The sequence below is a fragment of the Phocoena sinus genome, chromosome 13, assembly GCF_008692025.1.
Source record: "Phocoena sinus isolate mPhoSin1 chromosome 13, mPhoSin1.pri, whole genome shotgun sequence".
Classification (NCBI taxonomy): domain Eukaryota; kingdom Metazoa; phylum Chordata; class Mammalia; order Artiodactyla; family Phocoenidae; genus Phocoena; species Phocoena sinus.
In genome coordinates this window covers 56,605,146-56,630,739 of record NC_045775.1, presented here as the reverse complement: position 1 = coordinate 56,630,739, position 25,594 = coordinate 56,605,146, and the positions used below count along the sequence as shown (strand labels likewise).

Below are 25,594 nucleotides of genomic sequence, written 5' to 3'. Positions count from 1 at the left end.
TAAGACACAGATCTACAACAAATTGTGTTGCCAATCAGGTTATCATTATCTTGTATAAACCATGAAAATTGGAATCATGTGAGCAGAAGGTTAGATTAATTCTCCATTCTCATTATAAGCACAGGTGTAGCACAAACACCATGTGAAATAACCAATTAAAATGAAAAGAAAAATCTGCTTTTTCATTAACTGCCTTCACTGCATGACCAATTAGAAAATTATTTAATATTAATATTCTGCATATACCAAAAGTAATTAACATAGGTAAGAGAGCAAAAATGGCTCTTTATCTATGGTACTATTCAAAATCTGCATTCTCTTGGAGGGAACTCTGATAACTTTTTTTTAAGCCCTTTTAAAAACATAATATATTATGGATATTTATCTAAAAATAGGAAGAGTCTTTGTTAACAGATGAGAAGCCAAGGCTCTGAGAAACTCAGTGACTTATTTGAGGTCACATGTTACCCAGGAGATGTTAATAATTTGCTGAATGACACAGAGCTGGCAAACGGTAGCAAGCATCCCCCCCACCCCGACAATGTTCTGACCAGAGCATGGCCACTACTGTGCTACCCATCTAGAATATTCCAGACTAAACAGGTATCTAAACATGAGCTGGTTTTGAGCCAATCACCACTGGCAACAACCCTACTGTTTAGTCTAAGAATAAGCATGACTGAACATTTTGTAGATTTGGGGATTTTGATGGCTGTGCTACTTGTGTGTAAAAACAAAGAAAAGGCTACACATAAGAAGACTCAGTAACTTGAGTTATCTATATTCCAAAGCTTGCCTCCTTCACACTCATATATTCACATTTCCAAAGACCAGCTCATGATAACCATCTCAGGTTTGAATCCATGATTGTTAAATCCATGGGATGGGAAAAATTACACGTCAGGTTCGAAAAGGGCTTTAACCATCACCTAGCTTGGTCGCTGACATGAATCCCCTCTCTGATATCCCCACCAGGTAGATGGGTAACCTCTACTGGACTGTTGGGTTTTTTTTAAATTTATTTTATTCAAGTATAGTTGATTTACAATGTTGTGCTAATTTCTGCTGTAGAGCAAAGTGATTCAGTTATACACATATATACAGTCTTTTTCATATTCTTTTCCATTATGGTTTATCACAGGATGTTGAATATAGTTCCCTGTGCTATACAGTAGGACCTTGTTGTTTATCCATTCTATATATAATAGTTTGCATCTGCTAACCCCAACCTCCCGCTCCGTCCCTCTGCCACCTCCCCGCCCCCTTGGCCACCACCAGTCTGTTCTCTGTGTGCTGGACTCTCTCATACAGCCCTGGCCACCTCAGCGGAGAGCCCACTCCGTCTACGGACAAGGTAACCCTTAGAAGGCTCTGCCTTACCTGACCTAAAATCCTTTCACCAGGACAACCCCTTCAGGTAATTTAAACAATTCTAATCTCACTTCTTCAGGATAGCTATTCAAACATTTAAACTATAGCCACCATGCCGCATAGGCTTCTCCCTTCTTCACCCTAGGTTAAACACCTGTGATTCTTAACGAGTTATTTCTCGAATGTGAGCTCTAGGATTTTGAGTCCTCTCATCCCTTGGGCCACTCTCTGCTCAAAATGGCGAGTCTGGCTGTGCACCTCTGCAGGTCTTCAGCGGACAACACTAAATGCAGTTACTCCAGGCCCGCTCTGGTCCCCGTGGAGAGAGCAAACACCTCACCAGAGCTTCTCAGTTAAGGGCCCACAGGTACTAGGTGCTATTTGCTTCTCTTTGGGTGGCAATGACCATTTGTTGTTATTGACAACACAGATGTAGGCCACCTATAGGATTCATAGATGTAAAAGTGGGAATCCTTTCATTAAATAAAAATTTGAAAACCTTGAAAACCTAAGAACACCTATCACTTTATCCGAACAGCTTGACCACATTAGTAGGTATACATGGAAGTTCTTGCTTTTGCAAACTTTAATTAACAATATTTGTTTCAATATTATGGACATTATCAGTACATGTAGGACATAGTAAACTCTCAGAATGTTACTGAATTATAATTCCTATACTTATATGACCCATATTATTATCTAGGGTCATAGTGGACATCTTTATCTGAAGATAACTGAGTAAACAGCAAAATATTTTATTTTTAAAAACAACATCACCTTTTCAATCCTAAAACCATCCTAACATTTGATTCTCTTTGGTGTATTTTATGATTTTCCTTGACCATCTTAATGTATGCTCTTTGGAATCGGCTATATACAGCAAGACCATGTATTTAGATGGCTTGGGGTGAATTCAGATACAAAAACATTTTCCTTCTGGGCAAAGTAATAAAATGACATTCTTGCTCCTCCCACTATAAGTCAAACAGAGGTCAGTTCCCGCAACCCTGTATCTGTTTAAATAAACTGGTCCAGCTGTTTGTTTCTAAAATGCCCTTTGACCTTGTGTCTCATCCTCCCCGCTTCTGTGACAGAATGCCTTACTTTCCATTGTAGAAGATTCTAAATTATCAAGAATCTTCTAAACACTGAACCAAAAAAGACCTTTGGATTGTATGTAAACTTACATGAACATTTTCCCTTCTTATAACACTGTCATTTCAAGAAGCATCAGTAAAATAGTTATTTTAAACTCATATGTATGAATACATAAATATATATTAGAGCTTGAACATAAGAAGTGTTTTTTAAGAGAAATAAAAGAGAATGACAAAATTCCAATTTCAAAGTACAATAAAAAATACATTCTCCAATATCCATAAAATAGTTTAAGATGAAATATACCCATGAAATACACACAATCTTTGGAATTTTCCATATTGATAAGGTCTTTTTAAAAAGCCTGTGCGTTTAAAAATGTAAGAGAAAACTTTTACAATTTTACAATTGATGTCCAAACATTATAGCCCTTAAAACTCAGATGTATAATGTCAGGAATACGTGACAACAGGACAGTTTTTCTTACTCATTAAAATAGTTTCACACCTTGGTTTAATAGAATGTAGCTCAAATTTGCCATAGACTGGGCATTTTCAAAGGTAATCCTTTTAGTTAAGTATCCTTTAAGGTTGAGAAACATACTGTCTGCATTTCCATATTTCATTCCAAACATCAAGGTATATGTTTTTAAAAATCCCATTTTGCTTTGAAAACACAATCTTCTTTTGTGAAGTACTTTTTAAGAACTGGACACCCTGTAGGTGGTAGAAAACTGAATTAGAGAAAGAATTCTTAAATTTCCTTTACTCCTAGAATCATGGATTAGAATTTCTTCCTGTGACCAAACTGTCTCCTTTCTCAAAACAAGAAGTTTTACAAAGGAAAGGAAGATAATGGATGGGCTTTAGAGCTTTATTCCATGTCAAAATAAACAGAGATGTATTTCTTTTTACCTAATTATTTGTTTAGGACTCAAGTCGCTTAATAAAGGGGGAGTGGGAGGTTGAAAGGGGAGCAAAACCTTCAAATATCTGAGACATGGGATCATCTAAAAACTGAATTTTATCATTTGCATTTTAAAAATAGGAATCAGACAAGGAGAATGGGAGATGAACCTTGAGTTATGCTAAAAAGAGATACAGGAAGTTTTGCTCTATTCTTTCTTGTCTTTGCCCCTAGATGTTTATTTATTATTAGACTTTTTTTTCTTTTCCCATTCTGCTAATTCCACCTATCTCCTTTTATTCTCGGTCTAGATCTGGTAGAACAGCTTTCTAAAGTTGACCTTTGTCCTTTAGTTTATCCTCCACTCCCTGCCCTGGTTCCTTCCCACGAAACTGGATTGTTAAATTTAGTTTTCTCTTTGTGAGAACCAGGAGGGGTGGCCAGATCATAGTGGGCATCCATTAGGACCAAACACCAGGTATATCTGCCCAGTTCCACAGGCAACTTTCCCACGTGGCTTTGCCCTTGGTCTTCCTTGTATGGTTCTCCATAATACTGACCAAAGGAAGGAAAAACTACTTGCTCACTTTCAGAAATGGAATTTTCACCTTTACTCAATTCTACTTCTCAGTGTTTACCACTTACTTATTCACTGATGATTAAGGGGAGTCCATATTTTGTTACTTTAACATGCCACAGCCAACTCATGGAACCGCATCAAATCAAATAAAAATAAAATTCTGACAAAATGCTGTTGTTGCTAAACAATGACATGACTCTCAGTCATTCCCATAGTGCTTCTTGCCAACTAGGCATAAGTGACCAGCCAGCAGGATGGTAGGTACCCATTTACGTATGTAGAAATGCCATTTTACAATATGTACCCTCCTTTGCCTAAGAAGCTAAAATTATTAACTATTAAGAAAAGATTTCATTAAATAACAGGATATGGTAGTAAAAATGCTTTATAAACCTATACTATCCATTAAGGAAAGTATTAATTATAGTCATCTTGATTACTATTTAGGTATACTTAAGAATACTTACATATAGACTTTAATAATAATAAAAATTAATACCATGCATTCTTAAGTATCAATATTAGTACTGGTGATTTCTGCACGCACTATTCTTTATTCAGTTAAACATGAACAAAATGCAACTATAATACTTAATTGCTATATAATTCATTTTATTTATATTCATTGCTATAAATATTTTTATAGAATTAAGCCTTGTGAAATATCTTCAAATATAAAATTTCACATTGGAAAGTAGTTGCTGGATTCCAGAGTTTTGTTCTTTCTTTTTCCATGAATTTTCTTGATGTAGCATTTCTTTCAGCTTTATCGCAGTCACTTAAAGAAAATTATATATCCAACATTTTTTTTTAAGTCAGCATTTTCTAATATAACTTTAAGGCCTGTTTTATAAACAAACGTTTCAGGGAACGAGTTCTAGCTGTTTCCCACATGACACTCTGTTCTTTTAAACAAGAAATCGACTTCAAAATCTTTTGCTGGAATTCTCTATTTTAGATTTACATTTCCTTATTGGATTTAATGATCTGTAACTGGCAGATTTCAGGGTCCAAGCCTTCTTCTACGCTCCCTTTCTCTGTGAAGTAAAATTTCATGAAACATGATTTTAAGACGCTCAAGAAAGTTGATTCAATCTCAAGTCAAACCTAATGAAATCATGTTTTTGGCGCTGTCTTCTAGTTTCTCAACCTCCTCCAGGATCTGACAGTTTCAGGACTGCAATACCTCATCTGTGTGTCTGAGGCTGGGGGAGGTGACTGAACAGGAGGGGAGAAGGGAGCATGTGTTTTGCTCTCCATCCACTCTAGAAACATAATATTGGAATTTTGCTCAAATCACAAGAAGCCCATCAATCAGGTCTGAGAAGGTTCCCCTTCTCTAGAAGTGATAGGTAGATTTGGCAAACTACTCTAGAAAAAAATGAAGCTAAGACAGTTGAGGAAGTTAATTACATATAAAATTTCTTGCAAGCAACTAGTGAAAAAAGTCACTAATTAGTTGAGAAATATAATGCAAAGTAAAAACAAAACCCAAGTTTCATTTTGGACTTTATACGTTGAAATAACTTGCAAACACTCCATCACTTGGTTATATATTATAGGAAGTTTTCCTTGAAAGCAAATTGGAAAATGACTTCTTTTTACTCTAAAAAAGAATAGAAGCTCAGCTTGCTAAATCCTTTAATCTGAACTGAATTCAAAGCAAGGGTGGCTCCCTTAGTGCACAGTCTCTAATTCTTTTGCTACCTTCTATATCACTAAAGCCTTAGGCTCTAAACTCAGTTGAATGAATTGTAGGGCTGTCTCACTAGACCTAGCATAAGGAATACCCAGTAGTTATACGTATCTTAAGTATGCATATAAACATAGGTAACCAAATGGCATCTATAAGATATTTACTTAAATGGGACAATTTGTCAAATTTGATTTTATATAACCTTGTAAATATTTTTTAGAATGTGGTTTACTTCAAGTATATGAAATTAAAGTGATTATTAGCACAGTGATTAAGCAATAGGATAATCTAGCAAAACCTCCTTTACTAATGAGAAGCTAAAATGGGAATAATAATACCTTCAAAGAATGAATGTGTCTCTGATTTAAGCTGAACCATTTTTCATATAAATTCTCATTTTCCCATATTCACAAAATTCAATAAAATTGCATCTAACTAAATATCCCTTAAACATTACAGAATAAGTATACCGTTAGTTAAAACAAATCTTAACGTTCTGCCAATTTCCATTGTAAATAGGATGACCAGATAATTTATCATCTACACTGGGAAAATTTTGAGAGTAGAAAGAACATTATTAATAATTATGCTGGGCAACAGGCATAAACCATGAATGTCCCATGCAATTGGGGTGTATGGGCTACCCTACTGATCAAATATGCACCTATTTTCCCAAACAGAATTTCCCCTCAATAATTGGAATTGACCAGCCCAGCATGCATACTGTGTTAGGTGACCAGCCTAGCATGCATACCATGTTCTAGAATCTCAGCACCATCTTGGAGTAGCTCTCAGCTCTTTCCTTTCTCTAGAATCTCTCCTTTATTTGTCTCAAGCCTTCACTAACTAGAAACTTCCAGGCCTGGAGTCTCTACTCGTGCCAAGGGAAGATATCTCAAAATTTAGCTCGATTTTTTCTTTTCACCTGGTCACAGATTAGGTTTGACCTGAATGGAGGCCTGTGTCTATTCCTCAGAATGTTCACTGTAACTTCTGTTTCAATTAGCAATGTTCAAAACCTAAGCTCTATGTAATGTATATCAGTATGTAACCTGTAGGCCCTTACATACAAATGGAACCACTTAAACTAAAAGGCAAAATCTCTCAATTGATGTATATGACAAAATCTTTCCAATGAGGACAATAGAACCAACAAAATGACCTCCTCTTGGAACTTGTCAAATCTTTGAAAAATGCTTACGGTCATCGAAGTCACATAGGGGAAAGTTTGGAGAATGTACATTTCACTTCTGAGTTGCCAGCCTTTTCTTTGAACACCATTGCTCATAATTATCACAGTCAAAACACGGGCCACAGGCAGGAAGAGTGAGAGCGCTGTCTGGTGGGAAGAGTGTGAGAACTGAGTAGGAAAACTGCCACTTACTGACTCTGAGATCATAGCAGTATTTAGGTGCTGGAATTGTGATGATCAAGTGAGGGGACGTTTTATGCAAAGTGCTTTGTAAACTGTAAAACCTAAGACAGAGGTTTGCTGGGGATAGTGTCCTTATGATTCTCAAAAATACCTAATGGTACAAAAACTTATATACAAATTCTTATGGCAGCAAAAGATGGAAACAACCCAAATGTCCATCAACAAACGAACTAATAAAGAAAATGTGCTAGGGCTTCCCTGGTGGCGCAATGGTTGAGAGTCCGCCTGCTGATGCAGGGGACACGGGTTTGTGCCCCGGTCCGGGAAGATCCCACATGCCACAGAGCGGCTAGGTCCGTGAGCCATGGCCGCTGAGCCTGCGCGTCCGGACCCTGTTGCTCTGCAACGGGAGAGGCCACAACAGTGAGAGGCCCGCGTACCGCAAAAAAAAAAAAAAAAGAAAGAAAATGTGCTATACCCATACAATGGAACATTATTCAGCCATCAAGAGGAATGAAGTTTGACACATGTTACAACGTGAATGAAACTTGAAAACATAATGCTAAGTGAAGGAAACCAGTCACAAAAGACCACAGATTTTGTGATCACATTTATGTGAAATGTCCAGAATAGACCAATCTATAGAGACAGAAAATAGATTTGTGGTAGAGCTGGGGATGGATGTATGGGGAGGATGCAGGGTTTCTTTTTGAGGTGGTGAAAATGTTCTCAAACTGACTGTGGGGATGGTTGCCCATATCTGTGAATATACTTAAAACCACTGAATTGTACAATTTAAATGAGTGATTTGCGTGGTATGTGAATTATATCTCAGTAAAGCCGTTAAAAATAAATACATAACGGTGGAATGCATGAGACACCGGACCAGGCCCTCCTTGCCTCTAATTAGGGGTGTAATATTGTAAGGCCCTGAGCCTCATCTGTTAAAGGATGCACACAATCTTATCCAGGACTTGGACTCTGTCATTCTATAGTATTGTTTCTAAAATTTTAATCCGTGCTCCTTTTGATAAACTTCAACATCTCCTATCCCTTTGTTACTTGCTATTTCAAAAGGAATAGCACGACAAAAATCAAAAGTTAATTCCCAAGAAGCTTTTTTATACCACATTCGCTCAGAATGATTCTGATCTGCCTTTTCTGGCCACTCTCTCCAGTCCCCACTTGGCCCTGAGGATGGGAATCCCTGCCATAACCCATTGCACTGTCCTTTCTGTAAACAGTCCTGCCAGGTAACTAGCCATGGGAGCTGAGACCTGACATCTTTGGACACGTACAATTCTTTCCATTAGCTTTTCAACATCTCCTACACCCTACCCTTTCCAAGTACATATGAACTCTGACCCAAACTAGGGATCAAATAAAGTCAACTGTAGCAGATGTTCTAGGGATGCAGGCCAACAAAACCCTTCAACTAGACAACAACCCTCAAAACTACCAGTTTACATTCAAATCAGCATCCTAAAGTAGAACATACTGGAAACTTAAAAGATATATATTTTTAATCACGATGCATTTAATTCCAACCGTCTGCAACATACTATTCTTTCTTTTTTCATAAATGTATTTATTTTATTTATTTATTTTTGGCTGCGTTGGGTCTTCATTGCTGCCTGTGGGCTTTCTCTAGTTGCGGTGAGCGGGGACTACTCTTCATTGTGGTGCGCGGGCTTCTCACTGCGGTGGCTTCTCATGTTGAGGAGCATGGGCCCTAGCTGTGCAGGCTTCAGTAGTTGTGGCACGTGGGCTCAGTATGGTGGCTCGCGGGCTCTAGAGTGCAGGCTCAGTGGTTGTGGCACATGGACTTAGTTGCTCCCTGGCAGGTGGGATCTTCCCAGAGCAGGGCTCCAACCCATGTCTGCTGCCCTGGCAGGCGGATTCTTAACCACTGCACCACCAGGGAAGCCCCAATATACTATTCTTGAAAAATAGTGACCAAATCAGTAGTAAGCCAGATGTCTCCCATGACAGGAAATACGTTTTTGACCTAAGTTACATTTAGAATCCAAGACCAATAATTCCCACGGGCCTGAAAGAGTTAATGTATTTGCAAAAGGAAGTACTTTTTCCTTTCTTCAGTGATGGGATCTAATCTTGTGGCCCTTTAACCACATTGGTTAAGAGGGTAAAAGGAAAAAGGAGCTCTCAAGGGTGGGAAGAGATTAAGGTTTTTTGTTTATTTGTTATTGTTCAGGTGTCAAGAGCCCCACAGAGTTAATTATTTCCCATATTAATGGGTCAGGCTTAAAGGCCTCATAAGAATGGAAATAAAATAAGGAGGAGAATATCAAAGGCTATGAGGGCATGTAACGGGACAGCCCCGTATTTGCCAAAGTTACAAACATCCATGTTGTTGGCGTGTTTTTTTTGTTTGTTTTTTGCTCTTTCATGTTATTTTATTTTTTTTACATCTTTATTGGAGTATAATTGCTTTACAATGGTGTGTTAGTTTCTGCTGTATAACAAAGTGAATCAGCTATACATATACATATGTTCCCATATCTCTTCCCTCTTGCTTCTCCCTCCCACCCTCCCTATCCCACCCCTCTAGGTGGTCACAAAGCACCGAGCTGATCTCCCTGTGCTATGTGGCTGCTTCCCACTAGCTATCTATTTTACATTTGGTAGTGTATATATGTCCATGTGTTGGCGTGTTTTTGTTGTCATTTTTTTAAATGCTCTCTTTCCCCTTAAAAATTAACAAAAGAAACACAACAAAACCCTGATAATCTACACAAAGTTCCAGGCATTCACACATTGGAGCCACGCAGATCCAAGACATTTGCCCTCAGAAACACTCCCTCCCCATGCACCCCTGGCTCCTCTCCATTTTTGAGAAACTTGTCTTATTCAACAAGGAGGCAACATTTGCTCCACTTTTTACTATTTCAGGCTGCCTCTTTAATCACTCAGAAATGCTGTTTGTTTTAAGTAGGTGCAGCCTGAAGCCAGAGGGTGATGTAAGTGCGAGGGGAGAGGGGGGTCTCTGTGGGCACAGCTCCTGTGCCCCAGTGCTCAATGGTTAATCACCCAACACCGGCCCGAGCAACTGTTGACACAAAATAGGTGGAGATCAGGTCTGTGCAAGCAGAAAATACCAGAAAGGCAAACTATATGTAAACACACTTAAGACAGATTTGACAAGAATAGACCTCAACCTGACTTGCTAGGAAACTCCTCAAGCCGAAAACCTCAATGTTCTTCTCCGCTGAGGCTGTTTCCCCTGACAAAGTTTCCTTTGAGAAGAAGAAGAGTAACATTTTCAAAACTAAAATGAGTTTACAGAAATCAGCGGAGACATGTGTCCCCTTGATGCACATAGTGTGAGTTGCGAATGTGCTCCTACATGCAGAAGTTATGTAATATAATACAGTTCTTGCAGGTACCCCTGGAGCACAGCCAAACGAGAGAGAAAAGAGAGAGAGAGAGAGAGAGAAGGAGGGAGGGAGAGGGAGGGAGAGAAGGAGGGAGGGAGAGGGAGGGAGAGAAGGAGGGAGGGAGAGGGAGGGAGAGAGGAAAATACCAGCATGTGCAAACAACCACAATTCAAAAAGTTATTTCTCCTGACCTATAAAACTCATGCAAAGGAGCAAATGGATAATGCTTAAACAGTCTTTTAATCTTATCTAACTGACACCTGACAACCCATTACTTATAGATTGTTAACGCACCAGCTAAAAAGTTTGTCATGTACAAAATTACTAGAGAAAAAGATTGAACGCCTGAGGAAAAAACAAATTTTGCTGTACAATAACTTCAGAAATTCCGAGCCTATTATCTGTCATGCCCTTCACAGACTCAGAGCGCACTGCTAAAAACAACTGATTTATCTTTATTATGAATCCGAAAGTGACAGCACACATGTTTTTCATGTCTTGCGATAATGTTTAATTTCATCTAGTTTTTATTTTACAGGGCTTTGATTTGCTTATTTAAGATGAAGAAAAGTAACAACTTTGTAATGAATTGTCCAGTTTGTCTCTTTATCAAAGGCCCTGTTGTGTGTGGTTTTTTTCACCCCCCCTCCCCGGCTCCTAATGTAAAATGGGGATCATAATCAGCTTCAGAACATTCACCTTGCTTCAGTTCACGTTTTTACACCGTCTAGAATATCAGGGCTGGAAGAGGCTTATTACACTGCCACCAATTCCTCAGCCCCCCCCCCCCTTCCATTTAAGGCAGAGGAAACTGTTGCCCATGGAGACAAAGTGAGTTGATCAAGGACACACGTCTACTTGGTGAGGAGTGGGGACGACAGATGATATGTTTGGACTCCAAACATTCTTTCCCCTGCGTATTCCCTCCCCTCACTCGCACTGTGTAAATTGTGTGCTGTCGTGAGGCTTACAGGGGAATCTGTTCCTCAGCCACCTGTGGATGCTGGGGCTTTCCCCCCTTGATTGGGGTGCCTCTCAGCCCCTCACTTCCCACACTCTCCTCAAGGGAGTCAGCTCCTGCTCTGCCGGCTGGGTGACACCTGGGGAGTTCTTTCCGTTCCTCTGATCGGACACTCGTGCCCAGACACCGAAAACAACAAGTCTGCTTAATTAGGACTTGCACCAAGTCCTGCTGACCTCCACACCATGTTCGAAGTCAAGCACCAAGCCACTGGTTTTACTGCCTTGAAAGGGATATTCAGGAACACTGGGCTCCTGATGGAATCAGTCTCCCAACTCATTCATCTCTGCACCTCGCTGGAACCCCAACCTGGTCCTGAAAGTATCTTCGGGTTGTAACAACTCTCAGCTTCAGACCCCACACTCTTGTCCTCAAAAGCTCAGAGACTGTCTTTGAATGTTGGCTGGAGGAGAAACAGCAGTTACACAAAACAGTATCTGGACTTTCTAATTCATCTTCCTCCAACCCACCCCTTCCTGTTTCTCTTCTCACCTAGACTCAGGGTCCCCTGGTGGAAGGGGCAGGGTTTTTCCATCTGGCACAGTGATCCAACACCTACCCTTCCATGAGGACTTTCTATCTTTCCCAGTATTACCCATGTGATTGAACACAGTGGGGGGAAAAACCTCTGAGTAAACTTAGTGAGTAGAACTTACAACAAAGTGTATTTCACAGACTGCAGAGTCATTTTCAAAGACGATTGTTTGCTGGGAATTTTTTAAAAAATCTGCAGACAAAAGCAGCGTCTCCTTTGAATTCCTAAGACTCTCTGACATGACAATACCTGAAGTTTTCAAAATTCACAGCTCTTTTCCCTGCAAGCTATTTGCTCAGCTTCCCTAAATAATACCCTGCGTGCAAGGTACCCTGGTACCTTGCCAGTTCTGTCTCAGGCAATATGCAAGCTAAACACTTTTTGACTGATTTCAATATTTTCTCATGAGCAACTAGACAGTATTTTATCTAGTGAATATTACTGACTGCTCTAATCTAAGCCCAGAGTAAGGGCCTGTAAAGGTAATATTATTAGAGTTGACACTCAAGGTAAAAAGCATAGCAATTAACTGTGGCCTGGAGAAAAACAACCCATTCTGAAACATACTGGAGAGCTGTTCTATTTATATTTCTCCTTCTCTTCCTTCTTTTAAAAATACTGCACCTGTTACTCCATTGATCAGTTAGGAAGTCTACCTTAAATGTAGGTTACACTTAAATTCTCAAGGGAAGAAGTTAAACCACCTGCTTAATAAAATTACCTCTTGTGTGTGAAGTGGTTCCATCCCTAGGTGATTCCTAGGCAAGGAAAATCACTATACACCCTGCACTTTCATTTTGTAGTTGAATAGGAAACAAATGACCCAGGACTCCTTGCTTGGTGCACTGTTTTTTCTTTTTACATCTGTTTTCCTTGCTTTTGTGTCATGCCTCTGTTTAGTTTTATTGACAAAACAATCTGTGCCTAATGTTTAAACAACATCTGTAAAATGTATTATTAAATTATGTTGGAAGAAAAAGCAGAGCAATTCTATGAAACCCCATGACCCCCTATTGATTTTTAGATCTCAGAAGTTGAAAGGATAATTTGTGAATGTTTTAACATTTACATCTACACAGGTACCTATATTTATAGAATCTTTGATCACTTATAAAAGTATTTGCTACATTATTACCATAACTCAGAAAGAAACTTGACCTTTTACGGTTGAATCTGTTTATTATAACAAGGGTGATCTTTTTTTTTTTTTTTTTTTTAAATAAGTTTACATTTTTACCTGCCGGGGCAGAAATCTCCAAGGATGACATACTTTTTCCCCCCACTGGTAATAAATGGGAAGTGATGGCTGAATGCTTTGCAGTTTTGAAGGCAATAAATGAAGAAACTAGGAAAATCCAGTATATGTACTAAATCTGAGAACTTTAAGAGCTATGATGGTTCTGTAAAGAGTCACTGCGGAGGTTCGGATGCACCCTGGAATTTTATGCACCCTATTGATGGGGAGTGACTTTTCTGTCTACATACGTACTGTATTTCACATAAACTATGTATTTTGCACCTAAGACCCATTGCCTTCTCAGAGAGGGTAAAGAAGTAATCATAGAACATTAGGTCTTAATGGGAAAGTGTGTGGATGAGAAGGGGTAAACAAAGAAACTAACATTTATTCAGTACACCCTAGGCTAGACCTCTGCTGAGGCAGGATGTGTCTGAGGCATCCGGCAAGAAAGATACAATGCAGGCACAAGTTCTCATCACATGGAATTCCCAAGTCTGCAACATGGCTGTGAAAACATATAAGGGAGTTTTATTTGACCATTCTACACTCATATTTTCAATATAAAAGAATAAAGTTGGTGTATTCGGGAGAGAAAAGAACCCAGTATTGACTGTGTGTGTGTGTGTGTGTGTGTGTGTGTGTGAGTGCGCTCTTTCTTCAGAGTTCTACCTACATATGAAAAGACCCACCTAACCATCTATCTTAAAATTTAAGAAGTTTCCACTTAAATGACATTCAACATATTAGCAATATTTTTGCACTGATATAACAGAAGTATTTATCACAACAACAATGAAAAGACAAAAGCACCAAATGCTATTATTTATCACTTTTGGCTCCAATCATAATTGGGAGTGAGGGAAGAAAGGAAGAAGAATACATACATTTATGGCACATATTGTATTTCAAAAATTATTATGCTTTAAGTCAAAGTCTACCATGGCATGCTAGACTGAAATATTTAGGCAATTAGTTATGGAGGTTGATTTTTAAAAACATGCTGTTACCTCAAATACTTGGATAATTTAGGTAAAATATTTTTACCCAAATTATTTGCCTAATTGCCTCAATTCTCAAAAAATGTGCCGGCATAGACTTGTCCTACGGTGTCTAATCTAATAAATGTCACATTCCCTCCCAGAACCCAATTCCTACAAGTACTAATACCCACCATTTTAAGACTACTCCTCTGTTTCTACTGACAAGTAGACCAAGTATGAGTTAGAGCAGTTATTTCTTTTAATCCAAGTTTTCTCTTAATTAATCAAATCTGTCTTGTTGTTTTACATTTAAATTCTCCCTGTGATCCCCTGTCCCCGCCAAATCCCATCTGGTTTGTCCTTAGTCAGCCAAGGCAAGTAGTATATATTACTTACGTCAATTAAAGACGCATAAAATTAGTTCAGCGCTGGAATGAAAGAATGTTACAACGCACCAAACTTTTCTCATCTCATTTTTCTGTCAAAACCTGACTTCAAGCTGCATCGGCCAGGGTTTCTATGACAAGCTAACAACTGACATGAGTTTATATTTTTCACTTTCATATTGTGTATTTCAATACATTATGTTACTGCCAGTAATTATGAGTGATCGACACCCAACCCGCCCTTCAGCATTTATTAAATCTCTTCGACAGTGACTCATAGTTCATACAAAATGTACATGTGTGTTAACAAGTCTTTAAAAATCCAAAAAGGAAGAAACACATTTTAAATGTTGTGTCAAAATGAAGTGAAGGGGAAATGCTAAAATACTCATGAAGTGTTTTTGTTGTTTTTTTTTTTTAATTATTATTTCCAGAATGAAGTAACTTGCGCTTGATGCTCAATACAGGAAAAATATTCACAGGCTGTCAAAAAGACTCTGTGTAATGTTTTTATTACAATAAAGAAAAATGAAAACCACTTGGTAGTTGTGCTTTTTATCTTCAAGTCTGCCATCTTTAAGATTTGCTCACATCTTGGGTTTCAATACAGTACCGTCTGGGTTTCCCCATTTTTCCAACATATTTCCAACTCAAAGCCCAAAGAAAAAGAAATCTATTATCAGCTCCTTAAAAGGTGAAGGTCTGGATGAAAATTAATATACCGCTAAAAACTCAAATCAAATGTGGGAATGTCATTATTCACCGAACTTAAGAGAAACAATTTCTATTACAACTTTTAGTTACTGGAGGGTAACTCTCTACCACAAATAAATTCGTTGCAGAGTTGAAACAGTTGCCAAATGCTCGGCAATGAAGTGCAAGCATAGGTCACTTCTAATTCCATACACAGAAGCGAGAGCACACGAACACTACACGGTGCCAGATGAGCACAGAATTGGGTCTACATCCCACGTAATGAGTAAAAGTGATTTTCAAGTTATGTGCCTGTGCAGAATTGAGTATCAGTGTGAGGTTTAGGGCAAAGTCTGCATCTATGTTGAAAAATTATTATCTGGCGTGTATTTTTTTTTTAAGTCATTTTATTCCCTCCTCTTAATTGCAAAACCGAGGCAGTCTGATTGTGATCACTGTGCACAGAATCTAGGAAACGACAATTGCATCCAGCTTGGTGTCACAGGAATGCCTGCCTGGCCGGGCAGCCACAGGAAATATCCCGTAATGTCTTCTACCTGTGGCAAGAGGCTTGTATTGGAATCTGTTCTCTGGTAACAATGTTTGTGGGTGGAGCTCTCTAGCAGACCACCTGAATGGCAGCCCATTGCCTTCCTAAATGTTTAGGAATTTAGGTGTGCCTTCAAAATGGATGGTCTGCTCTATAATATCATCCAGAACAATTTGGAAGACAAAGTTCAATTATATAGTATCCAGAGTCTTGAAAATTAAGATACAGCCGCAGGTACAAACAGGCAAACAAAAAAACCTCAGCAGCCACACGACTCCTAGTAACACACTCAGGTATAGTATGTCTTCCGTTGGTTCCTTATCCACTTGACTAAAAGGGCTACAAAAACCGATCTCCCAAGGCTGCCGTAAGGTCATAGAAATTGATAACCCGTACAAGCAATGCTTATGTTGAGTCTGTCTGTGTCTTGAAGATAGTGCACTTTGTAAATTAATCCTCCAAAGGCAAATATATTGTAAGTAGCTTGTTATCTCTAAAATACTAAATCGAAGAATACATGGGATTATATTGACAGAAATTACATTTTCTGTAATGGGGCTTAATATATCTGAAATCTCTCCCAAAGGCTCCCAGACTCTTTAACAGAGAAGGGTCTGTTAATGTAGGTGCAATGGACATCAAGAACAAATTTATTCACCAAAATGGATTAGGCCATATAATCAGAGATTCTGTAATATTAATCTTTGACACTTATTGAAAAGAAAGAAATACTTCTGTCTGCAAACTGGCATTCTCAGTTCTCATCTTTCCCCAGCCAGGCTTTGGGCCTCTTCTGGATTTTACTTCAAAGAGGATATGGTTTCCCCATCATAAACACTAATCTAAAAATATTAGGACAATTAATTAGACACTTCGTTTCGGAGGAGGTTGGATTTTGATACCCTTCACATATGACACTAGCTCTGGGTGACTGTATGAACGTGGCTTTCAGCGCACTCACAAAGGGTAATAAATCATACTTCCTCAAAGGCTCCTTGCCACACCGCTGTACATTAAGTCAGAATATTGTTGGCTGGTACTTGGTACCTAATCTCAGCTTTCCCCCAAATCAGGAGTTCACACATTTATTTAGAAACAGTATTGCACAGCTCTGAGATACACCAAGTTTTGAACAGCATCAAAGTAGAAACATACATTTTTTCTCTTTTTTCTATAGGGAGCTCAGAAGAAAGGAGAGCCCATCCTGGAATGCATATCCCTAACAAATTCTAACTGAACTTAGTTATTCAGCGAATTTAAAACCTGACAGGTATGTGATAGTGGATTTTCTTGTTTCGTAGAAAAGAGGATATCACTCTTTCTATTGATTATTCTTACAAGTTAAAAAAAAGAGGATCATAGAGAGAGACATTTACAGAGCCATAGTGAACGTGAATTAAACACTAATATATACTATGCCTAAAATTTGTCAATTTATAAAGGAGGTGGAAAGCAATACACTGTTTTCTTTTCTATACTAGCAAGTGCTCTCACCCAGCAGTCAATACTGTGTTCTCACCTTTGGATCAACAAGCCACGGGGGGGGGGGGGGGGGGGGGGGGGGGGGGGGGACTGGGTGTGTCTTCTTAATGCAAAACATTAGCTGCAGGTTGCCAGAGGGGGAAGCAGACTGTGTGTAAACACAAAGCCAAATTACTTACCAATTGTTCACTTGAAGGATGGTGAGTCCTGTGTCTTGTGCCAACTGCTTTTTCTGTTCTTCAGAAGGGTAAGGGTGCTGAAAGAGGACAAAAAAGATAGGTTGTGCACGTACACTTTGGATACACAATGTGCACATCACGTGTCAGGTGCAACGCTAGGTGTGAGGGATTCAATAATAAACACATATGCTCTGTTAAAAACAATATGTGTACTTCAGGCAATATTTAGGCTATTTTGTCAATAACCTAAGAGTCTAGCGAGGTCTATAATTAAAGGTAAAAATGCTGAGGTGTGTCACTCTTATTAATGGAATACTACATCATCTAATTAATGGCAATAAAAGACAAGCCAATTACCAAGATTAGTGAAGTGTATAAATAGCTACTTAGGATACGTGCAGAACCTTGATACTGAGTTTATTCTTTAACAGGTTTATTTGTTGCAAACACAAAATTCAGTAGGACTTTCACTGTATTTTATGGGATTAAAATAACAAGTTCTTTTTGAGCGTACAAAAGTGTACCACCTTGACGTGATATTTTCTAGAACCACAGATTTTTAAAGCTGAATCATTTGGACCAACAAGCTCAGCTCAGGTCCCCAGGAGTTAAGCACCTTGTTAACATGATATTGTCCTCCCAAAACACCATGTTGCTGGACGCAAATATCAAAATTAAAGTGGTGTATTTAAAAACACACACACACACACTATTCATTTTAGCTCTTCTGCAAAGCACAAACAAATGAAATTCTACCAAAGTTGGTTTCCCTATCTGAATGTCAACGTATGCTGGGATTCTGAACACAGGCCAATGTAAGGTCAAAGACCAGCACATTTTGCATGCGAAGAAAAAGCCTCAGAAGTTAGAGTGGATAAAAAAATATTACAGGATTAGATCATAAAATGAAATCTATACCTTCTTGTAAGATGTTTAGAATTCTACTAAGATTAGTTTTGGCAAGATACTTTCTGTTTAATAGTCAACTATATCTAAGTTTGAAATATACATTTCTAAAGCCTGGGAGAGGAGCTGAGGACATGGTTTCCATCCATTGGTGACATGGGCTACTCTGAAACACTGCACCCCAATAAATTCTCCCAAGATAATAATTGTTCTGATAGTCAACCTTCTATTCTCTTTATGAATGGGAAAGGGCACCCCCAACTCTCCATTTAACGATATATGCCATCGGAAACTAAATTCTGGTCTATTGAATGCTAATTAACATAGCTTTCAATCTTATTAATAATGTCTGATTAGATGCTAAGAAGGCTCGTTAATGACCACTTCAATGCTCTTACATATAAGTTTAAATATGTTCTGTATCTATACACATGGGATTCGATTTGTGGAGAGCAGAGATGTAGCCATTTTTCCCATAAGCATTGTGTCTTGATTGTCACTTAATCAATAAATACACAGTTAGAATAAGGCTTTGCTTTCACGGGATATAGTGCCTCTCTCTAAAGAGCTCCAAGTATATTACAGACAGAATGGTAATTAATCCCCATTATATCCCTTTGAGGGACATAAATAGAATCTATTGTCCCTCATGTTTTACTGGTGAGGAAACTGGTCAGGGGAAGGCACAGTCCGCAGTGACACAACCTAGGGACATTTCCTGCTTCCCATCCAGTGTCTAAGCCTCATCACGACAGAAGGATACGGCAAACGCCTTTCATAATCTCCATTCCTGTCCCGCCTCAAAATCCTCCAGACTGCTCACCTTGCCCAGCAGTGCGTGCCACCACCCAGCCCTGCCCACTTCCCAGATGGGCATCCTCTTCTCACCCCACCGCACCCCTCTGTCCAGCCACTTGGTGTGTTCGTCCAACACCCCAAGCTGGTCCCTACCCTCAGGCTCCTGCTGTAAGGTAACTGTCAGGTCTCAGCTCAATTGTCAAGCCTTACCCTCCCAACTCTCCACCAGACCACCTTATCACTTTCACACCAGTTTTCCCCCTTTTTCTCTAATAGCAATCATCACTCAATGAAACACCCGTTCTGATTATTTCTTTCCTTGGTCACGCATCCCTTCTCACTCATTTAGCATCTCTAACACCCTCGCCTTTCTCATTCACCATCCTTAAAGCCCAGACCTGCACATAAAGAAAACCAGTAAATACCAGTGGAACAAAGGAATGGCTCTGACTTGCCACGATACACAGATACTCTCCACTCAGATGCAACATCAAAATGTATAATAGGGCTTCCCTGGTGGCGCAGTGGTTGAGAGTCCGCCTGCCGATGCAGGGGACACGCGTTCGTGCCCCGGTCCGGGAAGATCCCACATGCCGCGGAGCTGCTGGGCCCGTGAGCCATGGCTGCTGAGCCTGCGCGTCCAGAGCCTGTGCTCCGCAACGGGAGAGGCCACAACAGTGAGAGGCCCGCGTACCGCAAAAAAAAAAAAGGAAAATGTATAATAAAAAAAAGTTTTTAAAGCCCACAGGAAGTACAAACAATCCAATTTGAGATCCACAACACGACTTTCCTTACTTCATTCCTAAAAGTGATGTCTACCCAGTCTTTTCAAATGAAAGTATATCACCTCCATAATCGGCAGAGATCGTAGGTGACGATCACCCTACTCACCATTATGCGAGTCATCACAGGCAAAATCTCACAATTGGATACTGACCTAAAAGCAATACACTGCCCTACGGTTTAAAACATGACTCCCACTTCGTAAAGGTTTGCCACACAATACAAACCAAATGAATCTTTTATCCTCTGAACTGAATTATGGTTTCACATATAGTAGTTCTATGTCTACACTAGTTGAAGAATTGCACAAAGTTACATATGACCCGTTTAGACTGTATAAATTATGCTGCCATTCACTAACTCTGAGCCTTTGAAAAAGGGACAACTTCTCGATTTTATCATCTGGGGGTTAGCCAGGCTAGCAATTCTTGAGTAATAAAAGCCTGACTTTGAAATATGCAAATTTTAGCATCTAGCTGTTGGCACTATTTGCTATATAAAGCTGTACACTGATGGACACAAGTCATTTCCAATCTGTAACATCTTCTGTAATACGATTTGCTTACAGCTTTGCAGGTCCTCTGGAAATCTCTTTCAGTGCTTTTCAATTGAATTAATAAATACGTCAATGGTCCCTCTTCCCTACAGCTGCATGGCAACACCTTTTGCCCTGTCTTGTTAGTTGTGTCTTAATATTAGGACCAGAACTGGATAAAAATTAATATGTATGCCATTTACCTTTAGTTACTTTGAAAATTGAGAATTGTCACAGTCATTTATTTGTGCTGTGTTTTCAAGGGTATTTTTGCATGCCTGTTTGTGAGCAAGTTTTACATGCATTCTTAGAAAGCAAGTGGAATTCACATTTTATTTATGCAAAGGGTGTCAGGAAAATTCTCTTTGGATCATTAAAATTACCTGAATCATTATAGCTTCAAAGAGCAATCTATGGCCTGCAAATTGTCAGTGCAAGTTTAGGTTGTTTCTTTACATCATGCAGTTTCTGATTTCAGAATTTAAATATCATAAAATGAGAAAGTTCTAACCGTTTTTTTTTCTCTGTCACTTTTCATGTGATCTGATTTTAAGTAATTGGAACAAACTGTGGTTAATTTCATGCAGCGAAATTGCCAGGCAGCCTCAAGCTATGGAGACCCAGCACTCTGTCTCCATTAAACAATTTTCAGTTGTTCAGGATATATTTTTTTAATAGAAATGAATGAGCCTGGATGAAATTAAATGTCACAATAATCTGGTCATTGTTAAGGGGGCAAAAGGTATCAACAAAACTCCTAAACCTCTGTCTGTGGTAGACCGACTGGATAGTTTTCTTTTTTTCATAGTTCTTGAACCTGGTTTCCCACAAACTTTCAATTCCCCCCCCCCAAAAAATTCTGTAATTGCTAGAATCACATGAAAGCCACAACTTCAGGTAGTTAATCCACAGTCAGTCAAAAATTCACAAAGAAGTAGGCTTTTTAACTGAAATCCAATATGTTTAACTATCTTAAATCCTATGCATCTTTCCTAGATAAGCTTTGTGTGGACAGTAGGAGTTATTCCTTTGTAGACTTGAAAAAATAAAAATGACTTGACAAAAACCCAACATGCCACAGGCAAGGCTGCTGTGAAAACATTCAAAGCCCAGGTTGCCTTCCGCCCACAGGGCTAGTGAGGCCATGAAAAGGGCAAAGGTAGATGTCATTTTACAAAAGAGAGAAAGACGAGCGCCATATTAGGAAGAAAATGGAAAATTCATTCCAAACCATTGCAACCACAGGGCTAGGTCTCCCTTGCCATTTTCCTGAACACCTCTGCTATTATGGCATCTAAGCGGCAAGGACACTGGTTTAAGAGAGATCAGTAGGTTCTTGTGAAGGAAAGAGGGATTGCATTTGCCAGATACACCAATCAACCTAATCACTACGGGATATCAAAGCAAATTTGACCACAGTCCAATAGACAGTGACAGGAGACCTCGTCTTTGTTGTGTACATTAGCTTCCTGCCATTATCTCTTAAAAGCTTAATTATTTGCAAACAATTGATCAAGATGGGAATTTGAGAAAGGATATGTAAGGGCCACTGGGAGAACGGCAAAGCATTAAGAGAGTAAACAAAATTACCTTTAGATCTCACAATAAGAACTAACGATTGAGACCGGAGAGAGCCAGGCAGTGCAGTAGCTGCAAGGCTTCTTTCTCGAGTGTTTCCCATTTGATCTGCATTAACACCTCAGGAATGAGTGAAAGCCATAAAACAGTGATTATGTATGGGTAAAGCTGACCCTCCCTTCCAACATTAAACCTGCACACATGTATTGGGTGGGCTTCGCCGGGGAAAGAAGAGCTGCTAGACTCAAAGGGAAAACGAGTGGCTTGGGCAGTGGAACCCGAGCTAAAGGCAAGAACTCACAAAACGATCATTCTGATTTCAATAATCAACACCCTGACTTCTTCCCAGTCTCTTGCTGAAATAGACCCTGCTTGCCACTCTTCCTGTGATCTGCAGTGTGACTTCTAATAATGACCTCGGATAGCTCAATAACCCCATCAAAGAATAAAATGATCCCTAGAGTATGTGTCCTGTGTAACAGAAACAGAGGTTGTCTCAAAAAAAAAAAAAACCGAGGACTTCCCTGGTGGCACAGTGGTTAAGAATCTACCTGCTAGTGCTGGGGAAGATCCCACATGCTGCGGAGCAACTAAGCCCATGTGCCACAACTACTGAGCCGGCGTGCTGCAACTGCTGAAGCCCGCGCACCTAGAGCCTGTGCTCCGCAACGAGAGAAGCCACTGCAGTAAGAAGCCCTTGCACCACAACGAAGAGTAGCCCCCATTCGCCGCATCTAGAGAAAGCCCGCACGCAGCAACAAAGACCCAACACAGCCAAAAATAAAATTAAAAAAAAAATCTAAAATTAGCTTACATAAAAATTAAGTCTGAACGGTCCTTTCACCAGCCAGAGAGAATAGGAAGTGACAGAAAGAAAATGGCAACTTTCTAAAGAAAGGTATCTCTGCCCAATTCCAATCTTATATCTTGAGATGGGGACGGGAGGGGGGTTTCTGATGCTGGTTATCTGGTATTTACAAGTTTACAATACATTGGAAGAAAACTTATTTCTGTAAACAGTCAAACCCGCTCTTTCAGATGAGCATTAATAGGAAAAGAGAAACTCTTCAGCACACACAGATGGAAAATGTCCAACCTTCTATCTGAATGATATCCTTGACCAAATGTACCCCTTTCATCAAATTTTCCACCCCTGACTGCAAACGTGGATGCTAAGACAGTGATGAACTTTATCTTATCTACCCTGGTAACCAAGTTTCAATAATGGTCCCTCCCTCTCTGCCTTGCCCACTCTAACAGCTCATTGTAATAGCAACAGAAATTTTGAAAATAATCCTGTACAGAGCTCACTGGTGAGATAATGGAAAGCTACGCTGCCCCTTCTCAAGCCTCAGATTAGTAATTTCTTGTGACACAGAACTGCCTCTCCACCGAAACTGCAAAACAGCTATAACAAAGCAATAGAGGTGGAAGCAATTTTCAAGCAAAATGTTACATGCTATACTTTAAAAGGTATGGGAATAGGTACCGGGAGAGCTGATCTAACAGGAGGAATTATGGCAACTGTCCAATATCACCCTTATCAAGGCAATGTTCTGTTGCTTGGCTGAATATGCTGGAAGAACAATTTCGGAACTTCTTTTATCCTTTTTCCTCCAGCCCTTTGCCTCCTCCACAGCAAAGTTTAATGCATTAATATAAATTGACCTTGAGCTAAACTCTGGTATGTGATGGAGAGATACTCCCTTTAAAGAAGAAGAAAAAAATCTACCATATGGCTCTTAAGCATTGGATCTCTGTGTTCTTTTAAAACTTCTACTGAGTTTTTGTCACTAAGGGAATATTGTGGATCTGTCTAAATTAGAATAACCAGCTATATATGTGACCTCTAAGAGCAGAAGCAGAAGCCTGTTAACCAAATATATTTATATTTGTTTAACATGAATTTCTTTTGCCTATAAAAACTTCTGCCACTTTAAATAAACTTGCAGCCATTTTCCCCTTATGCATTGACTATGAATAGCTTACACTGTGACAATTACATTGATCTAGGATACTTTTTTCCTTTAAAAAAATCCATAATGCTTCGCTATTGTCTTCCAGCTTTATGAATTAGTTTTACTGTTTCAGTGAATGCTTTTTTGTCTTCTGACTGCACATTATCAAAGAGACAGTTTGTGCCTCTCATTTGCATTACAAAAGCAGTGTACGGTGCGGTGGAAGAGCAGAGCCTGAATGCATAGCAGTTGAGTCCTGCATCCTCACACAGGCTGGAATCAAAAGAAGAACGGTGAGGTCTGTACGGCTAAGAAGCCAAAAATGTTTGGAGCATCATCAGTGAGGTCACAGGATTTCAACCTCTTTTCTTAATTCTCCACCAACGCTCCCAGATTGCCCAGTTGCTCAAACTAAATGTGCTCCGTTGATGGTTCAGCACTGGCTTTTTCTGAAGCCTAGTCAAGCCATTTTCCAGACAAGCCCTCAGATTTGATTTCTTGTCTATCCAGCAGCAGTTATAAGAAGTTGCTAGTAGAGGTGTGCAAGCAGGAAGGTCAGGTGGGAATCTCTAAACTTGATCTTATCACATGAAAATGACATAAGTGTGAAAGGAAAAATTGAACACTGGCTAGCATTTCGTAACAGTCTTCACTTTTGCACTAATGAGGCTATACAATACACAGCACTGAGAACATTGTTTTATAGTTAATTATAAGAGGCTAATACCACAATGCCTCGCCTGTCTTACCTATCTGATCTTTTAATTTCTTGTAAATATTAATTAAATATAAAATAAACACTAAATAGAAAAAAACATACTATATTAAGGGATTTCATAGTCCTTTGTATTGGGGATTTTTTTTAAGTTGCTTGCAATTCCATTATAATAACTATGTTTAGATGTATTCTTCAGTAGCTATAGATATGTTCCAGGAGTATTTTTAAATATATGCATTAAAGACATAAAATTTAGACTCTAAATTAGCAATTACTTATATCCGCCTCCTAAAAGTATTAAAATTCATGAAGAGTGCTAAAATTATTTTGAACAGTTATGATGATTAATGAACTCCCTGAATATTGATTCTCTTAGTAGGAAACCACAGCTATAAAAGGAAACACAAAAAGACCAATAAGAAAAACAGGGTAAGAGGAGTAGGGGGATGAGAGTGGGGGTGGGAATAGGGGCCATGCTTCACTTTTGTGTCCTTTTCAAATCATCTTAAACAATAGCTCATTTGAACTCTTACTGTTTGTCAGTAGGACATAGGCATTACATGCATTATCGCATGTACTCTTGGTGACCCCCATGAGTGGGGGCTATGCTTAGCTCCATTTTATAGATGAGGAAGCTGAGGCTTGGCTAGGTCCCAAAACATGAACAAAGGCTCATAGCTACTTAGTCCTGGAGCCAGGTCTGCCCTCCCCTGAGTTTCTCTACTTGGCTACCCTTCCACTGATGTTTCTTTCCCATTTCTCTATTCCCTTTTTTAAGGTAAACATTTTAAAACCAAAAACATATTCTAATGGAACATGAACAAA

The 25,594-nt window shown here is 39.2% G+C and overlaps 1 protein-coding gene across 8 annotated transcripts in view; it reads right to left on the bottom strand.

Moving 5' to 3' along the window:
* The window catches only part of MEIS1 (Meis homeobox 1), a 140,420-nt gene that overhangs the window by 9,020 nt on the left and 105,806 nt on the right, over positions 1–25,594 (bottom strand). For 7 of the 8 annotated variants that reach the window (XM_032652141.1, XM_032652142.1, XM_032652146.1 and 4 more), the window contains one exon: positions 17,494–17,570. In XM_032652141.1, coding sequence (XP_032508032.1) covers positions 17,494–17,570 — 77 coding nt within the window. Of the gene's footprint in view, positions 1–11,890; positions 13,729–17,493; positions 17,571–25,594 lie in introns of those variants that run through there. The other variant, XM_032652148.1, reaches the window with a different exon arrangement.